At 32.9% G+C, this 22,851-nt stretch overlaps 1 protein-coding gene across 1 annotated transcript; it reads right to left on the reverse strand.

Moving 5' to 3' along the window:
* Positions 1–8,284: 8,284 nt before the first annotated feature.
* On the reverse strand, positions 8,285–11,815 carry LOC114182176 (aquaporin PIP2-2-like). Its single transcript, XM_028068973.2, has 4 exons — positions 11,297–11,815; positions 10,777–11,072; positions 8,964–9,104; positions 8,285–8,833 (listed from the first exon to the last, which is right to left on the reverse strand). The coding sequence occupies exons 1-4, from the start codon at positions 11,595–11,597 to the stop codon at positions 8,714–8,716; spliced, it is 858 nt and encodes a 285-aa protein (XP_027924774.1). The 5' UTR covers positions 11,598–11,815; the 3' UTR covers positions 8,285–8,713.
* Between the last annotated feature and the right edge of the window lie 11,036 nt (positions 11,816–22,851).

The following is a 22,851-nucleotide window of genomic DNA, read 5'->3' on the forward strand; positions in this document are numbered from 1 at the left end:
AAAGTTAACCTCTTTTATTGATATAAGAAAGTAACCTATTCATATGATATTGTATCGGTATCTTCATAATATGTCTAGTATGTCTAGTATGTAATGGGTGTGAACAAAGAAAGTCGTAACATTGTCTAAATAAGTTGTCATCTTGAATGTTCATACTTGATAACTTCTCAAAAATATGCTCTTTCGTGTATTAAAATGAAGGGTTTTGATGAATCATGTTATTTGACTAAGTAATGAGATCATTTCTCATTTGAAGAGCTACCTGTTAGTGGTAAAGAATGGCAACTAATATTCTATTCAAATTATTTGCTTCCTTTAGTAAATCCCTTATTGTTGAGTTCATCTAAATTGAACACATAGACATGAAAAGTTTTCAGTTACCTTGATGAAAAAACTATACTATAAAATATACTGAAAATGAACTTGTAAATTAACTTGTAATTGTTGGACTCCGCCCCTATTTTAGTTAAAAGTTCATGCTTTGTTGATTGGGGAGATTGTTGCAAAATGTCATTATAATAGTGGTCTCCTTCATCAGTGTCTTCATCAATGGGACTTTCAGCTATTGGTTGTGGGTCATCATCATTTGGGAGACGATGGTATTGCCATACACCATTCACATGAACTATATTCAACTTCTTCAAATAATTTACATAAAAATGATGTCTTAATGATATACTCGTGCTACATCCACAGAAAGGTCTACTACAACACATTGCATGATTGTAGTGATCAAAATTTGGTATGGAAGACCCAATTCAGTAGCCCTGCACTTAAACATGTTTTGCATGATGACATGTGGCCAATTAACTAAGATGTCATCTTGTAGAGTCCATATCATGAATATGTCATCTTGTAAAACGTCTGTTGAATTAGTAAGTTATGGTGTCAAAAAATCATTAACACATATTATAGTAGTCTATCATTTATGTTTAAAGCACCGAAGGTTTTAACAAGTTTAAAAAGACTGCCCTGTTTGAGCATGGAAGCCAATGCCATGTCATGGTCATAGTGAAGGTCTTCTGGTACCTCTAACAATGATAACTTTCGACCTTGATATTTCAGATGACATATTTAAACAAATCAATAGGTTTGAGCCTAATTTTTTTTTATCCACTTCATTTATTAGATAACCATTGATCGAGATTTGTAGGTTTGAGTAGAAGACATTAATTAGATCCAGAAAGTATAGATAGGATAAGGCGACATAGTTTGATAGTCCTTGAAAGAGAATGTGTTGATGGAAATAAAGACCGAAATCGATAAATGATTCAAAGTTCATTATTTTAGGCTCTATAATTCTTCTATGATAATAGTGTGCTCCATATTGTTCCATTTGATGAATACTGCTAAAGAATTGTGTTTGATTTAGGACGTCTTCCACTAAAGGTTTCTTTGGTTGGAGAGGATCTTCATCTACTGCGACCTGTTTTCCCTTGCGAACTTTATCTCTATACTTTCATGATGAAGATGCCATTAGGATGAAACTTCAAATTCATTAACAAAATAATTAGTCACAAACTATAAAGATAAAGCCAAACAAAACAATAAGCTTAAACATACAATGCAAATGTTTTTCGTAAGATAATTAAGTTCCAAATATTGTTCCATACAAATATACAACAAAATTGTTTAACACAAACAACCTAATCAACGCAACCAACCATCATACTATATAATTTATTAAGGCAAAGATGTGATGACATTCACATAAATCGCTTTGTGTTGATCGAATTTGAACAAAGGTAATCATGAATAATGGTGAGACCGATATGAAAATGTACTATAACATGGTTTCCCTTATGTTTTTAAATTACCTTGATGAGCTCATCTCAAACTTCATCCTCTGCTTCAAAAACCTTTGAAATGTTGTTCCATGCAAATCCACTAATGGAACAAAATAAGTTGTGCACTTCACGCCACTTCTCTTTCTAGACTTTTTGCCTATTCCTAACATTATTTTAGCTAAGACCGATAAACCCATATTGATGAAGATTATTCACTATATTATTGTATGCCTGTGTTATCCAACTGCTATCAACTTTGTCTCCCACTAGAGCTTCATCTATCATTGAATTCAAAATTCGTTCATCCATCTCGTTTGTCCATTTCGTGAATTCACGTCAAACTTCAAAGGCTGCTAGTCCCTTTCCCCTATTCATTTAGTACCCATGGCAAAGAAAACTTATTATGACATTTCAATAAACCACTAATTCAATACATGGACTTATTTATTTTCATAATCTGCCGACATATGATTTACTATTTGATCCCTAATATTACAATCAAGCCTATTGGCATACTTATTTTGTTGTGTATTCCTCGTATTGTCATGTTGTTCGGTCAACTCTCTATCCATCTTATCAAGTAATGATTCGTCATTATCCACAACGTGAAGGAATTTTTGTAGGATATAACATGTTAAAACTATATTTGTCATCGTTTCCAAGAAGTAATGAGGTTCAGTTCCACTTGCTATAATAGGAAATCATTTTTTAATCATAACAAATGTTCTTTCAATGACATTTCTCAGTGACAAATGATGATGATTAAACAATTCACGCAAATTTTGTGGTCTTTTACAAGCATATTCTTTAAGGTGATATCACACACCTCTGTATGTATCAACACCCAATTTCGTCTAGATAAGAAATAAAAGAATTTTGATATAGAAAATAATTAGGAAAAGGAGGGAACAATAAAAAAAGATAAACATTGATTTGAGTATGGATATATTCCTTTTTTTACATCCATCTTATTTTAACTATTTTTATTTTTATTTTTTATCTTGATTATTTTATTTTATTTATTTTAACTTTAATTTTAATCTTATTTTGTGTATTTTTTTATTTTATTTTGTCTTATTCCTTTTTAAAAAAATAAATATAAAGAAATTAAAAAAAGTGAAAACAGAGTCAACTAACAAAATCGTGACGGTATGGAGTTTAATTGATCTTTTTAGAATAAATCCAACTTTCCAAAGATATTATTTTCCTACAATATTATCCAAACATCGCTTATCAGTGACTTATAACCATCAAATAAAATGAAATAGAGAAAAAGCTAACCTTCCGATATGACTAGTGAATCATCTCTAACAAGAGCATATTTTAAAATTCTTGAATCAGATGATATTTGTAAGACCCGAGAAATTTAAATAATTAAATAAATAATTATTTAATAAATGCGGTTAGTAGAAGCCTTTATAGCATTTAATGTTAATTGTGGTAAATTACTAGCTCAAATGGTTGAGAGTACTTGGTTGCCTTGAAAGGACTTGGGTTTAAGTCCTATGTGTGTCAATTGTATGATATTTTGTTTTGTGCATTGTTTTAAGGTTACCATTGAATGTGAGTAGTGATAATGTAATCCTAAAATTATAGGAATTATCATGAAACATGTTTGGTTGAATTGGTTGTGCACTTGCTTTGTGAATTAGAGGGTGTAAGTTCAAACCTTGGTATGGATAAAATTAACTTCTTTATTTTTGCTAATATAATTGTGGCCTGAATGTGAAAGGGTAGGGAAACCCTAGTGACAATGAATAAAATTTAAGATCAATAATAAATATATAATTTAAAAAAAATTTAAGATCAATAATAAAAATAATTTTAACAAAAATAAGATATGTAAAAAGAAAAATTAAATAATAATTTAAAACAAAAGAGAATTGTAAAAAAATGATTAACAGTAAATTATTTATAAAATAATTAATTTTTAAAATAACTAAGGGTAAAATGGGTATTATGAAATGTGGACACAAAAAGAGGAATCCCCTTTATTATTATAGAATAGATATAGATTATAGATAGATGCTTTGAGAGTGTGATCGAAATTGTGAGAGCATTGAGGGAAGCCAATTTGGGTCAAGAAGAACTATCACCCTTCATTTTTTTTAAGCAAATTAAACCAGGTAAAGGGAGCTTTTCGTGTATTATGAATTGCATGTGCATGAATGTGTTTTGGCCATGACTTTTCGTGTGATTCTGAGGGTTGATTGTTTTGATGTTGTTTGAGCAATCCCTTATGTGTTTGTATGTATATGATGGGGAGTTTTGTGTGGTAATGTGATTCATGATTCCATCTCTTGTTTTAAGGGTACAACTGGGTTTAAATCATGCTCATGAATCGTGATCACTGTCACGGATTGATTGGTAATGTTTAAATTGTGTTTTGGACATGGTTTTCTGGTGTTTGCGTGCGTGAACAGGGAGGACATCTGTTATTCTCGCTTAAGCGAGCAAGGCTCGTCAAGGCAAAAATAGCGGAGCCTCGAACCTGGTTCTGCTTGAGCATCTCGCTCAAGCGAAGAGCCATTGTTTTGGGCAACATGTCATCTCGCTCAGGCGAGCATGCCTTGCCTAAGCGAGAAATCGTGAGGGTTTTGGAGTTTTGCTCGAGTATCTCGCTCAGACGGAGAGCCCTGTTTTGGGCGACTAAGCATCTCGCTCAGGCGAGAGGTCTTCGCCTAAGCAAGAAATCATGGAAGGTCTTGTGTTTCTACTTGACTCACCGCCTAAGCGAGGGACTTCGTATCGAGGCGATGGGCAATCTCGCCCAAGCGAGAAGGTCTCGCCTAAGCGAGACTTTGCATTAAGCCACTATAATGCGCTCGCTCAAGAGAGAGAGCTTATCTTAAGCGAGACAGGCCTGGTCGCTTGAGCTAAGACTTCTAGCTTAAGCGAGATTAGTGTAGTTTGGCGTGTGTTGTTTGTATGCAGTGATGCAGACTTGGATTAGGAGATGTTGTGCCATGAGCGGGTAGGTTCATGGATGGTGGTGAACACGTGATGATATGAGCAGCGAGGTTCATATCCAGTTACTCTAGTGTGAGGATACGAGCGAGGTAGGTTAGTATGTTCCGTGCTCACACTTGAGAGATGTTGCGTGCGGGGAGGTACGTAGCTGGTGAATCACGTGGGTTGGACTACGGGTTGGTAGGTTCGTAGAGTAGGACTACGAGTAGGGAGGTTCGTAGAGGTAAGACTACGAGCAGGCAGGTTCGTGTGAGCATCATAAATCATGAGTCCATGGCTAATTATGTTATGTGTTGTGAAGGTTGAAAAGCCTTGGGGATTAAGGTCTTGGCCAAGAACTAACTAGAATGAATCAGATGGTGTATTGCTTTTATTCTGTCATATTATATGTTAATTAATTATTTATAAGTTCACCCTTTCTGTTTGTGCTTGGCGATGATCATGTAATTCGTTACACAGGAGCAGATGATGCTACAGGTGATGTCGGTAATGCATAGAGACGAAGAGAGGGCTAGCTTGGGGGCTCTTGATATAGGGATTTGATGATGTTATTTCCTTATGTTGGATTTTAAGAACTTGTAAAAAAAATTATTATTTAGTTATGTTTAAATTATGGCGCTTTGAAAAATAATTTGAATATTTCCCGCGTTTGGGAATAATAAAATTTATGTCGATTGATTTTCTATATTTTAATTATTTATTTAATTAAGTAAAATCCAGTAGGGATGTTTCAATATTCCCTCGCATCCGGCCAACACATATGTAAATTTCATATCAAAATCGCAAACAACAAATATGTTTTGAGTTGATCAGTCCTTTCTCCCTCAAAACCTGGGAGCATCTACTCTTGGGACCTTTACTCAAACATGAGTTTTGTCAATAGCCCCTAATTATATTTTTTTAAAAATTAAATATGAACATTTTATCATTCATGTCACTGTATAAAATATCAATGTGGTTGATGACATTGTTAGTTAAAATATGGTAAAATCAACTATTATTTTGGACATGGGGATAAACCTTTGTGTATGATTATTGAATTAAAAATTTAAACTCAAAAGTTAAAAATGCATCCAACACATAGTGAAAATGCCTACTAACTGTCGACCTAGAATGGTGGAAAAAAAATGACACACTTCAATTCTTCACATTATGCCCAATAACGTGTAGAAATTTGGCAACTTGTTCCTCAACCGTTGACCTTATTACATCGTTCACAAACCTCATTGCCCTTAGTTGGTGACATAAGTTAATAAATGTCTTTGGTCTCATGCATATTATGTCACGACATAAGTCAGTGACATAAGTTAATAATTGTCTCTACGACGGTCTTTGTTTGGCAAATACTCATTAAGACTATTTGTTGTGCTTGAGTGCATATTCAAGATATTCAACGCATGCACAATGATATATAACATTGTTAGTGCAGCTAATACGATGCACAATTGTAATTGTCGATGTGAGTGTATAACTATATTAAAGTTCACACCCATAACGTCATTGACTACATCTTTACCATCCAAATATGTCATATCTAATTCTTCTATCTAAAATACCATAAATAATCAAAATAACTATTACATATACTTAAATAAGGCCACAATGTAAATTCATCAACAATTTCTACAAAATAAGAACATAATAATCAACACATTGAATTATTATATTTCACTTTAAAACATTACTTAAAATTCTTATCAATAGGGATTAACAAAATGGCAAAACAACAACTTAAGAAAATATATTTCATTCAATATTCTTTTCTATCAATAATAAATTAAAGAAAAAAAATAAACAACAAATTAAATAACACCCATTATTTATTACAAGCATTTACAACCTATTCAAAATTCGTTTACACATATACAACCAATTAGAGAAACATAAAAGACTTACCTTGTAGAAGTTGTTTATAGAAAACGAGTTTAGACTTACCAACCAGCAACAAGAAAAAGCACCAAAGATAGTAGGAAGAAGCACCAAAGATAGTAGGAAGAAGCACCAAAACAATGAAACCAACACAGCTTCCATAGATCTACCACCTACATCACACAATAATTAAAAGTAGATCATAGATATGTAAATCATAAAAACACAACAAAACATGCCAAGCACCAACACCTCAAACCAAGTCCACCAAAAGCCCCTAACGATACTTCTGTACAATGCAAAAGCCCTACACTAAAGCTCCAAGTACCCCTTCACACACAAATTCTAAGTACCCTTTCACAGTGGCAAACAACAGTAATACTTCTTACCTATGCATGCAAATAACTTCACCAAATCAACCACCACATATGAATCATGAAGACACACCTTACAAAAACAAAGAGGAAGAACTTCAACTCCACTACCAACAACACACCACGACTTCAAACATTGCAAATCCACTCCACCACATGTAGGAACCTAGAAGTCCATGAATCAGCTCTTGTAACAGGAAAATGAAGCTCAGACCCAACCACGCCCAAACACTATCCGTTACACACACACACACACACCATCGATTACCTAACAGGTTATGCTATTGTAGACAAAACACGACATAAATTACATAATCGATACACTACACATGCAACACAGACTCAACCCAGCAACATGCACACACACATAAGCTTGAGCACTCACACACACATAGAGCTCGCACCTCAAATTACATGGACCACGAAAGGATTTTCGTTTACCACCATCCCATTTAGAAGAAAAATCACCTACAAAGCTTTCGAAAAGCTTGAACCATAAAACACAACACTTCAATACATGTACTCCCTCACCTCCAAAATTCACAACCATTCCACCAACATGCACAGACCCGCAAAAGGTGATATTTAATGGCAATTCAAAGATTTGTTCAATGAAAATTCAAAATCACAACTGTTTCATTCAAAAACTTTTACCGTATATAGCCTTTGTTAGGAATCATGACTGTGTTCAGCATGCTTTTTAAGGAATCTTTACCAACAAAGCAAAAGCAAAACAATATATAAGAGAGTTATAATTGTAAAATGGCACACCATCTCCACAAATCTTCTCAACCTTTGCATGATGGAAGAATTTATCAATCCCATATTTTTGCTCTCGCATTTCTTCACAAATCACCCTAAAAGAACACGCTTCATTTTCATAATCCGTTGTCCTTAACTCCTTTCAACGGTACAATTACACCAAACGAACATAGCAAAGGAGTTAAAATAAAATAAATTAAAAATTTAAAGAGACATTCCAGCTTTTCTTTTACCATTATCTTCTTCCTAAGAAATTTTAGCCTTTTAACCTTTGTCATAAGTTATTTCCACAAATGATGTAATTATCCATTACTTAAATAAGTTACTGTGGTTTCTAGCATTAGGAAGAAGGAAAAGAACACTTGCACTACAATAACTACTTATGATATTTTAGGTGATATTCTCCAATCATTTTGAAAGTTTCATATGTTTGTAAAATACAAAATATTTAATAAAAATGCAAATTACTAAAACAAAAAACAATACCTAACTAGTTGGTGGATATAATACAAAACATGTGCATGAACAAGAAAAAAGATTTGATGACATTTGTCTCATTAATAATTTTTCTACAGTGCATCAGAAAGTGTTTCATGATTCAGAATTTTCCAACACACATGTAGTGACATTTGCTTTTGCAAAAATACATAGTTACAAGCAAAAGATTGCAGGTGACATTGAATTAGCATAACCTCTCCCTTAAAACATGGGTTATCCTGCAATTTCACCAACTCCATTCTGACTTGACTTATTCATGACAACTAGTGAAAGTTCTAGAAATACTAAGGGTGCTTACTATTTACCAAAGGATCCCTTGTCTTGAAAGAACCTTCGATCTACATAGGGTCAAAGGACAAACATTTCCTATTACTATGTCGTTGTTGCAATATTAACTCATTTTGCTTCCAATTATGTTCCTTTTGAACCCATGAGAGGATATTGAGTAATAACTCATATGGTGGGGTTGCTCCTGAATGATCCAAGAGCCTTAGCAGCACCTGCTCTCAAGATGAATTGGTGGTAGAAGGCTGCAATGGCTGCTCCAATGAATGGTCCAACCCAAAAGATCCACTGAACAAACATCAACAACAACATATCAGACAATATTTCATCCTTTGTTATTTCACATGACAAGTTACAAATTTTAATATTTGATCATAGTACAAAACAATGTTGAATATGTAAGAAAAGAGTTACTTACATGGTCATCCCAGGCCTTCTCTTTGTTGTATATGACAGCAGCTCCAAAACTTCTAGCAGGGTTAATACCAGTTCCAGTTACTGGGATGGTTGCCAAGTGAACCATGAACACAGCAAAACCAATTGGAAGTGGAGCCAAAACCTTCAAAAACAGAACACAAGAACAATAACAAACTTATTATGTTGTTCAGTCAAAGCAAAAAATGTAGACAAAAAGTTGTGCCAAACATATGAATCCAAATTGATTATAAAGATTATTGCAATCTTTGGTGTTATAGGAAATTATGGATAAATGTGGCTGACGCAACTGCAACTATGGTCTGAGAGACTCAAAAATTCTAATTAATGTTGCACATAAATTGTGGTAGCAGACCCTTCTCTAAAACTTGCGAATAAAATAGGAAAAAAATGGAAATGGAAACCGATAAGCATTTGGGACAGATAGCACATGCCCCATGTGAGGAACATGGTTTTCTTTGTTTATTGATTTGGAGAATCTGAGAAAGTGTATGGAGGAACCTAAAGCTGATAATGACAAATGAGGATGATGCTGGAAACTCTCACGAGATTTGCCAGCTTGGGAAAATGGCATTTTGCATGAATGACACTGTTCTGAACACTTTAATTTTAGGCCTTAAATTTCCACATCAACAAAGACACATTTGCTTCCGAGGCAAAAAATTTGCAGAAGGAAAGTCCTCAAAGAATCCACTTTTCTCAAAAGAAGAAAGATAACAGACAAGATTCGTGGGACAAGGCTGTGAAAATCAAATACCTCCACAGAATCATATATGGTAATGGCCTAATGGGTCCATATTTGTAAAGAAATGGTGACATTTCTCTTCAACAGAAAAACATCATGCATTTGGAAATTTTAGAGAAAGAAAGGGATAGGTTCACCACTCTAGGATGCTTAGATGAATAAAAAATGTAACCTTTAAGTCAAGAAATCTGCCGACTTTCTTGTTTTGAGGACAAGAACTAGTAATAAAGGAAAGCCAAGCCAAGCAAGAAAAGTGGAATTTTCATCTACATTGAATGCTGCCAGTGCAATATTTATTACGGAAGAAGACTCTAGAAAAAGTAGCCAGAATAAGGATATTTAGATTACAAATTGAAAAGGAAATCCAAAAGGCTAACATCTTTAACTGTTTCAAATATTGAAAATAAAGATTCTATAACTATTAATGATAGTAAAAGTAATAGTAAACATAAATGTAGACTGTGCCAAAACTTTTTATGCAAATGGATAGCATAGACTGTAAACTGCATCATTTCAAATGGGAAATTGTTGAGTGGCAGCAGGTACAACTGCTTAAAAATGGAGTGGAATATTTTGTATTAATTGTGAAGTTCACTGAATCAGGAATACCCAGTTGGTGTGAATCTTGGTAACCATTTCAAGAACTACAACTAATATTCCTAATTACTTAAATGGCACTCTACCTAGTTTCACTTAGAAAGGATAACTAGATGCTTGAAGTTCAGATATCTAATAATAACTAAACCACTTCCCCTCCACTTTTTTGTTACCAATAACCAGTCTAAAGTAATTTCAAGGAACTTCAAGCTTCTATTTAAAACCAGAAAGAACTAAGAGTGAATCCGTGCTTGCTCAAAAGCAGGGTATATGACTATGACTATATGCTATGGAATTAGTATGCACTGTACCATTTAATCATTGCTTTCAGCACAACTCATGCAAGAAGCAATTTTCTCTATCTATTGTTTAACGTAACAAAAAATGTATTGTTCAAAAGGGGGCATAGAAGCATAAACAAAACTTCAAAGCAATAAAAAAATTGAGCACATACCGGGACATGAGAATCTCTAGCGTTCCTCTTGGGATCTGTAGCAGAGAAGACAGTGTAGACCAAAACGAAGGTTCCAATGATCTCAGCACCCAATCCAACACCTGTGCTGTAGCCTTCACTGAGCTCATTGGCCCCACCACCATACCTGTTGTAGTAACCCTTTTGGAAGGCCTTCACCAACCCAACTCCACATATGGCCCCCAAACACTGAGCCACCATGTACATTATAGCCCTTATCAGAGACACCTTCCGAGCCAAGAACAGTCCAAATGTCACTGCTGGGTTTATGTGACCCCCTACACTCAATACAAAATTCAGTTAAGTCACAAAACCTTGCTACCAAATCATGCTTAGTCATTTACTTTCACCCCACAAAACATCAGCATCCCAATTTGAAGGCTTTAGAAGGGGAATTACTAAACAAGAAAAACCACCGTTTTAGACCTAGAATTAGAGCTCAAAGATAGCAACTTTTCCTCTTTGGGTGCTGAGAAAGCAGAAGATGAGAAGGAAAGCAAACCTGAGATTCCAGCAGTGCAGTAAACAAGGATGAAGATCATGCCACCGAAGGCCCAAGCAATGCCAAGAATGCCAACCCCACCACAGAGATCACCACCAGCCTTGACATCACTCTGGCTCTTGTAACCAATGACAGTGAGGACTGTGATGTAAAGGAAGAGGAGTGTGGCAATGAACTCAGCAATCAAGGCCCTGTAGAAGGACCACTGTGTGAGTTCTTCACCATCGATCAAGGGTGCTGGAGGAGGGTCATGGTAGTCCTTTGCAGAGAAGGAACCACCCTCAACATCATGCTTCGCCATTGCAATCTGCAACCACCCTTTTCACTCTGATCAAGAACCTGAAAGAGAAGCTCACAGAAAAAGAAGCAAGCTTGTGTTTGATTTGATTAGTGTGAGATGCGAAGGGGTATATATTGAGGTGATAGAGTGACGTTGGAGCATTTGATTAGTGCCATTTTCACCGCAAAACAAAGACAAATAATAAACGCAATAAACTTTTTGGTTTCGGTTTGGCTTTCACCGACCTTGTCCCCACTTTCACTGCACCACCACCACCTCCCTAACATTCAAATTTGTATCTTTGTGTTTCTCTGTTTGTTTTGTCATTTTGTTCCCTTTGTAATGAATATGACACACTTCACTAGTTTTGTACCCCTTCTTGTCGGTATTTTTCTTCATTTTCCAAGTTTAGCAACTTAAACTTTATATAATTTAATGTTGTTTATTTTTAGACATAAGAAATAATTGATCTCGACCTTTGACCCGAGTCTACTTGTTTCAACATTCAGCCCATGTCAGTCCATCTCATCCTTTAGCATGAGCAGACCTGTCTTGACCTTTGGCCTGTCTCAACCTTTAACCGTGGTCAATCCATCTCTACCTTTTCCAGTACCAGCCTATCTCGCATGTTAGTTTGAGATGGACCGTCATGACCTTTGGTCTGAGATAACTTGCATCAACCTTCGATATGGTGGTCTTGTCTCGACCATCAACCTAGCCGACTCAACTAGAACTTTGATCTTTCCGAACTTGGGTCGACCTTCAAGCTAGGATAACTTGGCTTGATCTTCGATCACGGTTGAAGGTATTGTATTTAAGGAGGTAATTAAAGTATTGTAGTGAGACTAAGAGATTTTGGGAGTTGGGGTATTTTGTTTTTTTGTCATGATCCTTACCTACTTTAAGAGAGGGCTTTGTTGGTTGTAGTTTTTTTTACTACCTATTAAGTAGTCATATAGAATGGAGTTTATTCAGAAGTGAGTTAGGATTGAGTAATGAACTATGGATCAAATTGACACATATATCTATTGCTAAAAAATTAAAATAAAGTTCAAATAAAATTATTTTCACAAAATTTTTAATAATATGAACTATATAAAAGGAAAAACTTCAAACATATGTCTATATATTTGCGTGTTTTATTCAAAACATTGTATATTTCTATTGAGTATATGTTGTCTCTTGCTTTGTTAATTATAATAGAATGTAGTGTAAATAGGACATTGTAAGACTTTATAAAGGATTATCTTTGAAGTTGTAATTGGTTAATACTTCAGTCAAATCACATTGATGTGTTCACTTATTTTTCTAATTTATGTCAATTAATTTAAGCTAGGTTAAATTATACTTTTAGTTCCCATTTTCGTAGCAAAATTTGAATTTGGTCCCTCAATTATTTTTTATCTAAATCTGGTCCCTATTTTGGAAAATTTGACCAAATCAAGTCCTTTCTGTTAGTGGTGGAGTAACGGTGTTAAATAAGGTGCCACGTGTCAGCTTCTAGATTTTTTGAATTTTTTATTTTTTATTTTTTGAATTTTTTTTTGAATTTTTTTTGAATTTTTTTAAAAAATTAAAATTTTGCCACATGTTAAGCGAACATCATGCCACGTGGCAGTGACAGTGCCACGTGTCACTATTTGGGAGTTGTCATTTTCTCATCCTCAATTTGGTCCCTGTATTTTATTTTTTGTCTCAATTTAGTCCCAATTTTTGTAAAAATTGTGCAATTTTGTCCCTCTCCAAATTGAAACCAAATTTAATTTCTATATAAATATGCACAAATATTTCTATCAAAATTGATATTTCAAGTAAATATTTTTAACAAGATTAAGTTTATTTTAATTTATATTTTACGTTAAACTTTATTTAAAATTGTTTTAAAGTTGTTAATAGAAAATAATGTTAATAAAAAAATTCATAAATTATATTGATATTTTTATTACATTATACTTTAATATTGTTTTTTATTTGAATTTATATTTTAAATAATTGCATATTTTTAAAATGTGTAAAATTCAATAATTTCTATACAAATATTTTAGTTAGTATAAAAATAACAATTATATAATTTAAGAAAAATTAACTAGTTTATGTAACAATAAAAAACAAAAAATTTAAAATTTGAAAACAATTTTAAGTAAAATTTAATATGAAGCAAATTTAAAGAAACTTGGTTTTATTGAAAATATATAATAAAAATATCAATTTGAATAAAAAAATCAAATTTAATAAAAATATTTGTATAACATTTTATAATTTTTGTTTCAATTTTGAGGAGGACGAAATTGCATAATTTTTACAAAAATTGGGACTAAATTGAGACAAAAGATAAAATATAGGGACCAAATTGAGAATGAGAAAATGACACCTCCCAAATAGTGACACGTGGCACTGTCACTGCCATGTGGCACGATGTCAACTTGACACATGGCAAAATTTTAATTTTTTTAAAAATTTTAAAAAAATTAATAAAAAATAAAAAAAAAATAAAAATAAAAATTCAAAAAATCCAGAAGCTGACACGTTGCACCCCATTTAACACCATTACTCCACCACTAACGGAAAGGACTTGATTGGGTCAAATTTCCCAAAATAGAGACCAGATTGAGATAAAAATTAATGGAGGGACCAAATTCAAATTTTGTTACGAAAATAGGGACTAAAAGTATAATTTAATCTTTAAGCTATTTATGAACTATTCCTCAATATAATGTTTTGTGCTATTTATATTTATAAATATCTAAGTTAAAAATTATTATGATTAACTATTATATTTTATACTGATTCTAACTATTTATTTCCATGTTGGGAAAAGTTTAAGTAAAATCGTGAAACATATAAAGTAGAAATATGTCACATATTATTGAAAAAGTGATTTTTGTGAATATTTTACCTCTTAATTGTGATCTTTTATTATTTATTTACATAAACATTTAAGGCTTAAATTATCTCACATTACAAACATTTAAGGCATAACACATGTTCATTATGATTAAAAAAAATAAATATACATAAATATTTTATTCAAAATTTCAGCTTAATTATTTAATTTATTAACTACTTAATTTTGGGGGACAAAAGTTTTACCGAAGCCGAGATATCTAAGGTTCACACTAGGTTACACCCTTCTCTCTTGTCTTCGAGTTTGTTGGTTGTTGGCCAGTTCTACTTCTTCGTGTTGAGGTGTTTTCTTCTGGTGAGGGTGTAGAGTCCACAATGGCGGGTGTGCTTGCAAAGACATTCAGATGCTCAAGTTAGTTATTGTAGCAAATATAAGTGATTGTAATAAATGAGATCAGTCTCTTACCTCATTACAATGCTACTTATACTACCTGGATGGGCTCAGACCATTGGGCTGAATTATGCAAGTTTAGGTCATTTTAGGGTTTGTTAATTACACTTATTCCTTGAATCGTTATGTGATCATGTTCTTTGACCTAATTGTCTCCATACTTCAACAATGACATACGTGTCCGTCCTTCCTTCTAAGTCGAGACGTCCTCTTTCATTAGGTTGTAGGGATTTATTCGACCCTATACTTACAAGTTATAGGGGCCTATTCAGCCCTATACTCACAAAGTTGAAATCCTATACTCACAAAAGTGAAACTTATCTAAGTATTTAAAGTAAGGTGCTTTTGAGAATTGAAGTTCCTATGAGTCAATATAAAGTAAGATGTGTCCAAAAAGCAGAGTGATGGATTGTGCTTCTACACAACCATTTGATAAGTTTCAAGATTGAACATTTAATCACTTTTTTTGAAGGTATAAGCAAAATTTTCATTGAAGTGGATCTTAATATTCGTAAGTAGGACTCTTCATATGATTCATTATTAACTCAGTATGTTTAATTAATAATACACATATGTGGTTTGGATGTTAACGTACGGTGTATAGCTTTAGATTATCTATAGTTAATATTTTAAATTGAAATGAAAATAAAGTGTGGATTTATAAAGTATTTTGTTTGAAAGTAGATGAATATGAACGTTGCTAAGAACACTTCCAACATAGACAACGGAAAAGTTATGGCCCAAACATCATGGCGATTCCATTTCCTTACATGGAGTGAGTAATTATTTTTCTTCACCACTAAACTGATTTTATTGTGTCTATATAATGTTTTTCTTTTTCTTGTGAGAAACTTATATAATGTGTTTTACAATATTATATTGTATTGTTTTATTTGATGTTTTTCACGTATGGGGTTTTATAATTATAAAATTTTGTAGAATATTTATTATTGTATAAAATATATATTTGGTCTATGAGAGAGTACTGACAAAGAAGAAATTCTCTCGTTCGCGAATCTCCTCTTCAAAGTTTTTTTTTTTTACGTTAATGATTGTGGAAAGAGAAAAGGTGAAAATGATTGGCATTTTTAGGAGTGCCGACTAAGCAAACTTTTTCTTTTTACCGAAAATAGAAAATTTTATTAAAAAAATATTTATCTTATTAGAATACATAGTTTATAATAAAAAATGAGTTGGAGATTGAGAAATGATAATATTTAAAGTGAAGAAAAGCATGGTCGGTTTAGAGAAAATGCATGTGTACCATTTCATCATTGATTTAAGAATGAATGATGAGTTTGCTTCCAATATTCTTATCATAGCAAATAAAACACTATTATCCAACAAATAATTGTTAAGTTTATGAGGTAACATTATTTAATTTAACTCAAATTATTAGGGAGCTCCTTTTGTTTATAGCTAAAGGGGACCACCTGTTTGTTTTAATAGAATTATGAAATAAATAAACTTAATTAATCAATTTATTGATTTCTTTTTCATGACTTAACTAAAACAAAAACTTCATCTGTAGTCATGTATACAGAGGAATTTTACTTGTATTCTTTTGGTTTATTTATATATCTATTAAATTAACATGACAAATAAAAATGCAACTACATAAATTCGTAACGGATATTACTTAATAATTATTTAAATTGATTAGATTTACACTGAATAATTATAAATTAGGTATTAACACTGCAAAAATCATGTAAGTTGTATTGTTTTTTTTTATATTACGAAGTTTTTAAGCGTCACTATTTACGTGCGCAATATTCATTGAAAATACTATAAATTTTATCACCATAAAGTATAATTCGACGTTTTAAAATGAAATATTGCAACAATCACCATTTTATATATTATATAAAGTGGTGCTTTAAATAGGTAAATAATGACATTTTAAAAATGACGTTATTGACTTACTGAAAAACAAATGCAATGAAAACAACAATACTTAAAAATATCATTATTCACATTTATTACAATATTTATAAATGACACTATAATAATAATTATTATTAAATAAAATATTTTATTATTTATTATTTATCTACTATATTTGTAACATCTCGTTTTCATAGTTTTTATACTATTAAACAAAATATTTAAATTTCTAATTCAGAAGTAGATGATGACGTAGGCCAGCATAATGTATAATACAGTCATCCTCAAAATAACCATACATACTCTGCCCCATTACATACAGCTCAAACATTACTAAAGGGTTACAAAACACCAGGTAAGCTAAGCAAAACAAAAGGGCCACAACTACTACTGGAACGTCTAATGTACTCATCACCTGTCCCGGAGAGGTGTATCCTCACCTGCACCTATATCTGCTCACGCCATTCAATAAGGACGATCATAGCATAAACAGAAGACACAAGGAACACACAACATACAAGAAGGGTAAGCTAACTTGAATCAAGAGCAAATCATGCAATTGTTACACTTATGCAGAAAACAAAATTTATCACACAAAGAATCAGAATCATCCAATTAATCCCAACCATAACACAACACACCATTCTAGACTCGATATTCAGATTATGTAAGTGGCATTGGAGCTCTCGGTGACTTGCACTTGAGATGGTTCCCAAACTCTGCAGAATTTTAGGCACAAGGGGTATTCACCCAACTACTTTCAAGGTAAATCCCATCACCTCTATGACAGATCAGATTCATAGACCAAAACCTCCTGCTACTCCCCCCGACGTAATCCATCATACTCTACTTGAGTCTTAATGGTTACTAGGAGCGTCAGGATGCCACTAATATGAGTCCTCATGCCCTTACATTTACTAAAACCATTTCCTTAGAATTTCCCTTGAAATCCTAACTCCAACATATTCTCATTCATATCAAATTCAAACTCAATTCCATCACATTGTCTAACATGCATAAAGATCACATGCAATATCAATCATTATCATCTTAAGACAATCAATATAGCATCATGTAATCAAAACAGTGAGAAAACTAACTTCTGCAGGGAATCTCGCTTAGGCTAGAGGGTCTCGCCTAAGCTAGAGAGTTTATCTCGCTTAGGCGAGTTGCTCTCGCCTGGGCGAGACCTCATACAGTGGCAAACTAAAAATCCTGGGCGAACTCTCGCTCAAGCTAAACTGGCTCGCCTAGACGAGAAGTCATCTCGCTCAGGCGAGTCCAGCTCGCCTAGGCGAGATTTTACACAATGACAGAGGTGATCTTTTGGTATTTTTGCTCAGGCGAGAGCTGCTCACCTAGGCGAAAATACCAGGATTACTCATCTGTTCTACGCATGCATTCTCGCCCAGAACCACCGCGCACTCAAAATCACTCATAGGCAATTTCAAACACCAATTAAACGCAAAATCAGACAATTCTACCACCCAAGAACACATCTCCTACGAAAATTGAGCTAAAAGTTAGCTTCCCTTACCTTTTTGCCAAGAATTAGATTGGTGGAGTCAATGAATAGCAAGAGAGCAAAATTCTTCAATTTAACCTAAGAGGATCCATCATCAAGACAGGGAGGATGAAGAATAACATGATCAGGTCCATAATTCAGAGAGTAACTAGTGAATTCTAACTGGGATTGAACTCAATTTAGAGATAAAACCTACCTAGGAGAATGGAAGCTGAGGGAGGAACTGTTGAGGGTCCTGTTGGCTGGTCCTTCCAGAGTCTGAGTATGGAAAGGTTGAAATAGTGAGATGGCAGCACAGAGATGAGAGATTGGAAGAAGGTTGGGTTGCAGAGAAAATTGAGAGAATGAGAAGGAAGAGAGTGTGTTTCTATTTTTAGAAAAGAGAAGAAAAAGAGAGAGGGGTATCACAATATTTATAATCTCATAATTCAATATATATTTTTTTCATAATTCAATAAAAAAATTTAATAATGACACTTTAAATTATATAAAAATTATAAAACTAAAAAATGTATGGAAGTAAACAAAAAAATAACAAAAATTTTAGGTATAATTACTATTTAGTTCCCTAATATTTTGGGTTGGTTCAATTTGTTCCCCTTATTATTGGTTGGTTCAATTTAGTCCTCTAATTATTTAAGGGTTCAATTTGGTCATCTCCGTTAAGTTGGAGTTAACACTATATCTGTACAGGACAATGTCAAGCTGTGAAATTTTAATTTTTTTTTTATTTTTAATTTTATTCTAAAAATTAATAAACTGTCACGTGTCAAGTTACCATTGTCATGTGATAGTTTACAATCATTACACGTGACAGTGATAATAATTGTTTTCTATTTAGTCCTCTATTTAAATCTTTGGTTCAAATTAGTACTCCTATTTTTTCAAAACCATCCAATTTTTTTCATTTCCAATTTGAGACCAAATTAGTAAATAAACTTAATTATAACTTAGATATACATGTTAAAATATTTTTTTTAATTTATACATTAAATCACTATACCTAAATATTCAAATTATTTAATTTTTTACTGTCCTAACTATACCTTGAATCAGGTACAAGTATACTAAGGAACCCTTTAGTACACAGTAAGCAACCATCAACAACCTTCAAGGCTGCTGCTTACTTTGTAGTACACAGTAAACAGCCACCAACAACTTTCAAGGTCACTTACTCTGTACTAAGGAACCCCTCAGTACACAATAAGCAGCCATCAACAGCCTTCAAGGCTGCTTACTCTGTAGTACACAATAAACAGCCACCAACAACATTCAAGCTGCTTACTATGTACTAAGGAACTCCTTAAAACACAATAAGTAGCCATCAACAGCCTTCAAGGCTGCTTACTTTGTAGTACACAATAAACAACTACCGAAAACCTTCAAGGCCACTTACTTTGTACTAAGGAACCCCTTAGTACACAATAAGTAGCCATTAACACTTATGTTGTTCACCCTACGTTGAGGAATACACCAGTACGCAGTAGGCGGCCCTAAGTGTCCAACTGACATGCAATAAGGAAACCTCCATAAATAATACACTATTACGTTGTACGAGTAAGAGGTAATCATCCCTATCCACTCAGCTAACTACGCGGCCCAAAGTATCCAACCCTCATATCCCACATGTTCGCTTACTAGATACTGTATATTTAGAATCCTCCATGAAATATGTGGTATCCAGTCATATTGACTCATAAGCTATCTACCGGCAACTATTAAGGGTTCTTCTTGTAATTTCACCCATTGCCACTAGACCCAGAAATAGTTAAAAGAGGTATTTTGGACCCACATGTAAAAAAAGGTATAAATAACATATTGTTCTATGCATTGATCACGCATTAAAATGTACTTTGAATCCCTGACATCATCAGTGCTAACTTAAGCATGGAAGTGTCTTTTGCAGGCACCCATGCGCCGTCATCAAAGCTTCATCGGAGTAGAAAGACATTAAGCCAGCAACTGAACACTAGAGCAATTAAGCAGACTTATAGAGTACAACTTGGTCCTATAAGAACATTTACAAGTGTAAAAAATTTCAAGTGTAAAAAATTACAAAGGTAAAAATGTATTTAGGTAGAGTGATTTGATGTATATATTCAAAAAAATTATTGTAACATGTAAATACAAGTTGTAATTAAGCTTATTTAATAATTTGGTCTAAAATTGGAGAGAACAAAATTGGATCGTTTTAAAAGATAGGGGTACTAAATTGAACAAAAAATTTAAATAGAGGACTAAATTGAAAACAACTACTACAACTACCACATGTCAAGATTGTAAACTGACATGTGGCACGACGGTAACCTGACACGTGGCAATTTATAGATTTTTAGAAAACAATATTAAAAATTTCACGGCTTGACCATGTCCTATATGGACACGCTAACCCCAACTTAACAAAGAGAACCAAATTGAATCTTTTTAAATAATTGGGGGACTAAATTGAACCAACCAACAATAAGGAATAAAATTGAATCAAACCAACAAATTAGGAGACTAAATTAGTAATTATACCAAAAATTTTATTACATTCATTCACTCAGACCAATAAAATTCCTCCATACCCTTTTGGCTCTCACTTTCAGCCTCATAATCTTTGCCAAATATTCAAAAGGCCCCGAGTTAGTTTCATTCAAAAACAAATTCAAACTAAGAATAACCAATATTAGAAAATATGGAATGGAATGAAATTAAAACCTGAAAGATTGACCAAATGAATTGATTTCTGGGGCATCAAATCCATCCTTTTACTCATTTTTTGGCACTTAAAATCCAACATCCAAAACAAGCTCATTGGTTTCTACAACCTGGACATTTTTTTTCCTTCAACTTGTGACTTTACAATGTGAGCTTAGTTATGTAACCTTAGGAACTAAAACAAAAAGAAAAGGAAAAGCAATCATACCAAGTATATCATATTGCTCAATGAGGATGGTCATTCTCTCATGCACCAAAAAAATAAATACCAGAAGAGTTATGCGTAAAGAAAATGAATATGGTAGTAATATTATGCAATATGGGTATATATCCTTTAATGTCCTCACCTAGGAATTTGGAATTTAGGAGTCCTAAAACAAATATATTTAATTGCATAATTTAATAGTTGTGTATGGTAACGAGAAGTTGTTGGTTGTAGAGGTATTCATTAACACAAAAAACACTTTTAACGTCCCTCATTCAAAGTTAGAATCTGAAAAACCAACGTAAAATATGACTGGTGACATTTTTGTAATTAAAATCTAAAAAATGATGCTGACTCCTGTTGCAACAGATATCTAAATCAAATTTGACTTCGGCCCCTGTGTAATAGACGTCAATTGACGTCGGCCCCCTCTATAACAAACGTTAATTGACGTCAATCCCCTCTGTAACTGATGCCAAAAGGTTGTATGACATCGGCCACAACCCCGTCTAACGTCAAAATCGTTTTAAAAACATAAAAGAAACAATGCGAGACCATTTGAGAGAAATCTCTTCATTGTTCTTTCTCTTTCCCATTTACGGGAAAGCTCTCCCAGCGATGGTGCTTCATCTTCAACCCATGAAGCTTCATCTTCAACCCATTTCACTCCATGGTAACGTTGTGGTTTTGTTTAGGCTCAAGCTTTCATTCTCTCTAATTATATTTCACAAATATTGGTGTTTTCTCATCTTCTTTCCCACTTTTAGGGTTTTGTAAAATAGCTAAAGTGTTCATAGATTATATATTAGTCTCAGATTTAGAGTTGTGGTGTTGAAAAACTCCAATAGGTCATAATTTTTGCTCAAACCTCAGAGGGAGAAGCTCTAAAATGGAAAGTTGTTGGAAGTGAGGTGACAATTAGGGTTCAAAAGTTTTTAAAAATTCATTGTTTAAGGTATTTTTTTATTTTCGTAGTATTTTTCTCTAATTATTTTATACTTTACAACTTTATTTGAGATATCCAGAGTACTTAGAAAATTTTGAAAAATTTTGGTGGATGTATCTTGTATTGTAGATTTATTTTCCATGGGTTCAGTGGAAGAAAATATTGGCGGAAAACTTTAAAAAACAAATCCACAAATTGACGTTTGTTATCACTGCAATAGACGTCAATCCACGTCTATTATAAATTGAACATACGTTAATTTATGTCTGTATAAAAATAACAGAGTCAATTTAACAACACCAGCTATGACATTGGAGCTTCAAAAGACGTCAAAAGCATAAAATACCAGACATTAAAAGTCTTTTTTATGTTAGTGATAAGAAATATTAATATTAATGATTAGCATGTGTGAAGAAAAGTTGAAAATGAGCTTTAGTCAGCATTACGTGAGAAATCATATCTTGTGGTTACGATCCATCACATAAACATATAATATGTATTTACAGTCATTCTCTAAAACTCAATTACACATTTTTCAAAAGTATATATATATATATATATATATATATATATATATATATATATATATATATATATATATATATATATATATATATATATATATATATATATATATATATATATATATATATATATATATATAACAAATGGAGCATTTATATCATAATTGTACAACATAAAATCATTAATAAACAA

This window comes from Vigna unguiculata, chromosome 4 (assembly GCF_037176805.1).
Source record: "Vigna unguiculata cultivar grain cowpea cultivar isolate G323 ecotype 2 chromosome 4, ASM3717680v1, whole genome shotgun sequence".
Classification (NCBI taxonomy): Eukaryota; Viridiplantae; Streptophyta; class Magnoliopsida; order Fabales; family Fabaceae; genus Vigna; species Vigna unguiculata.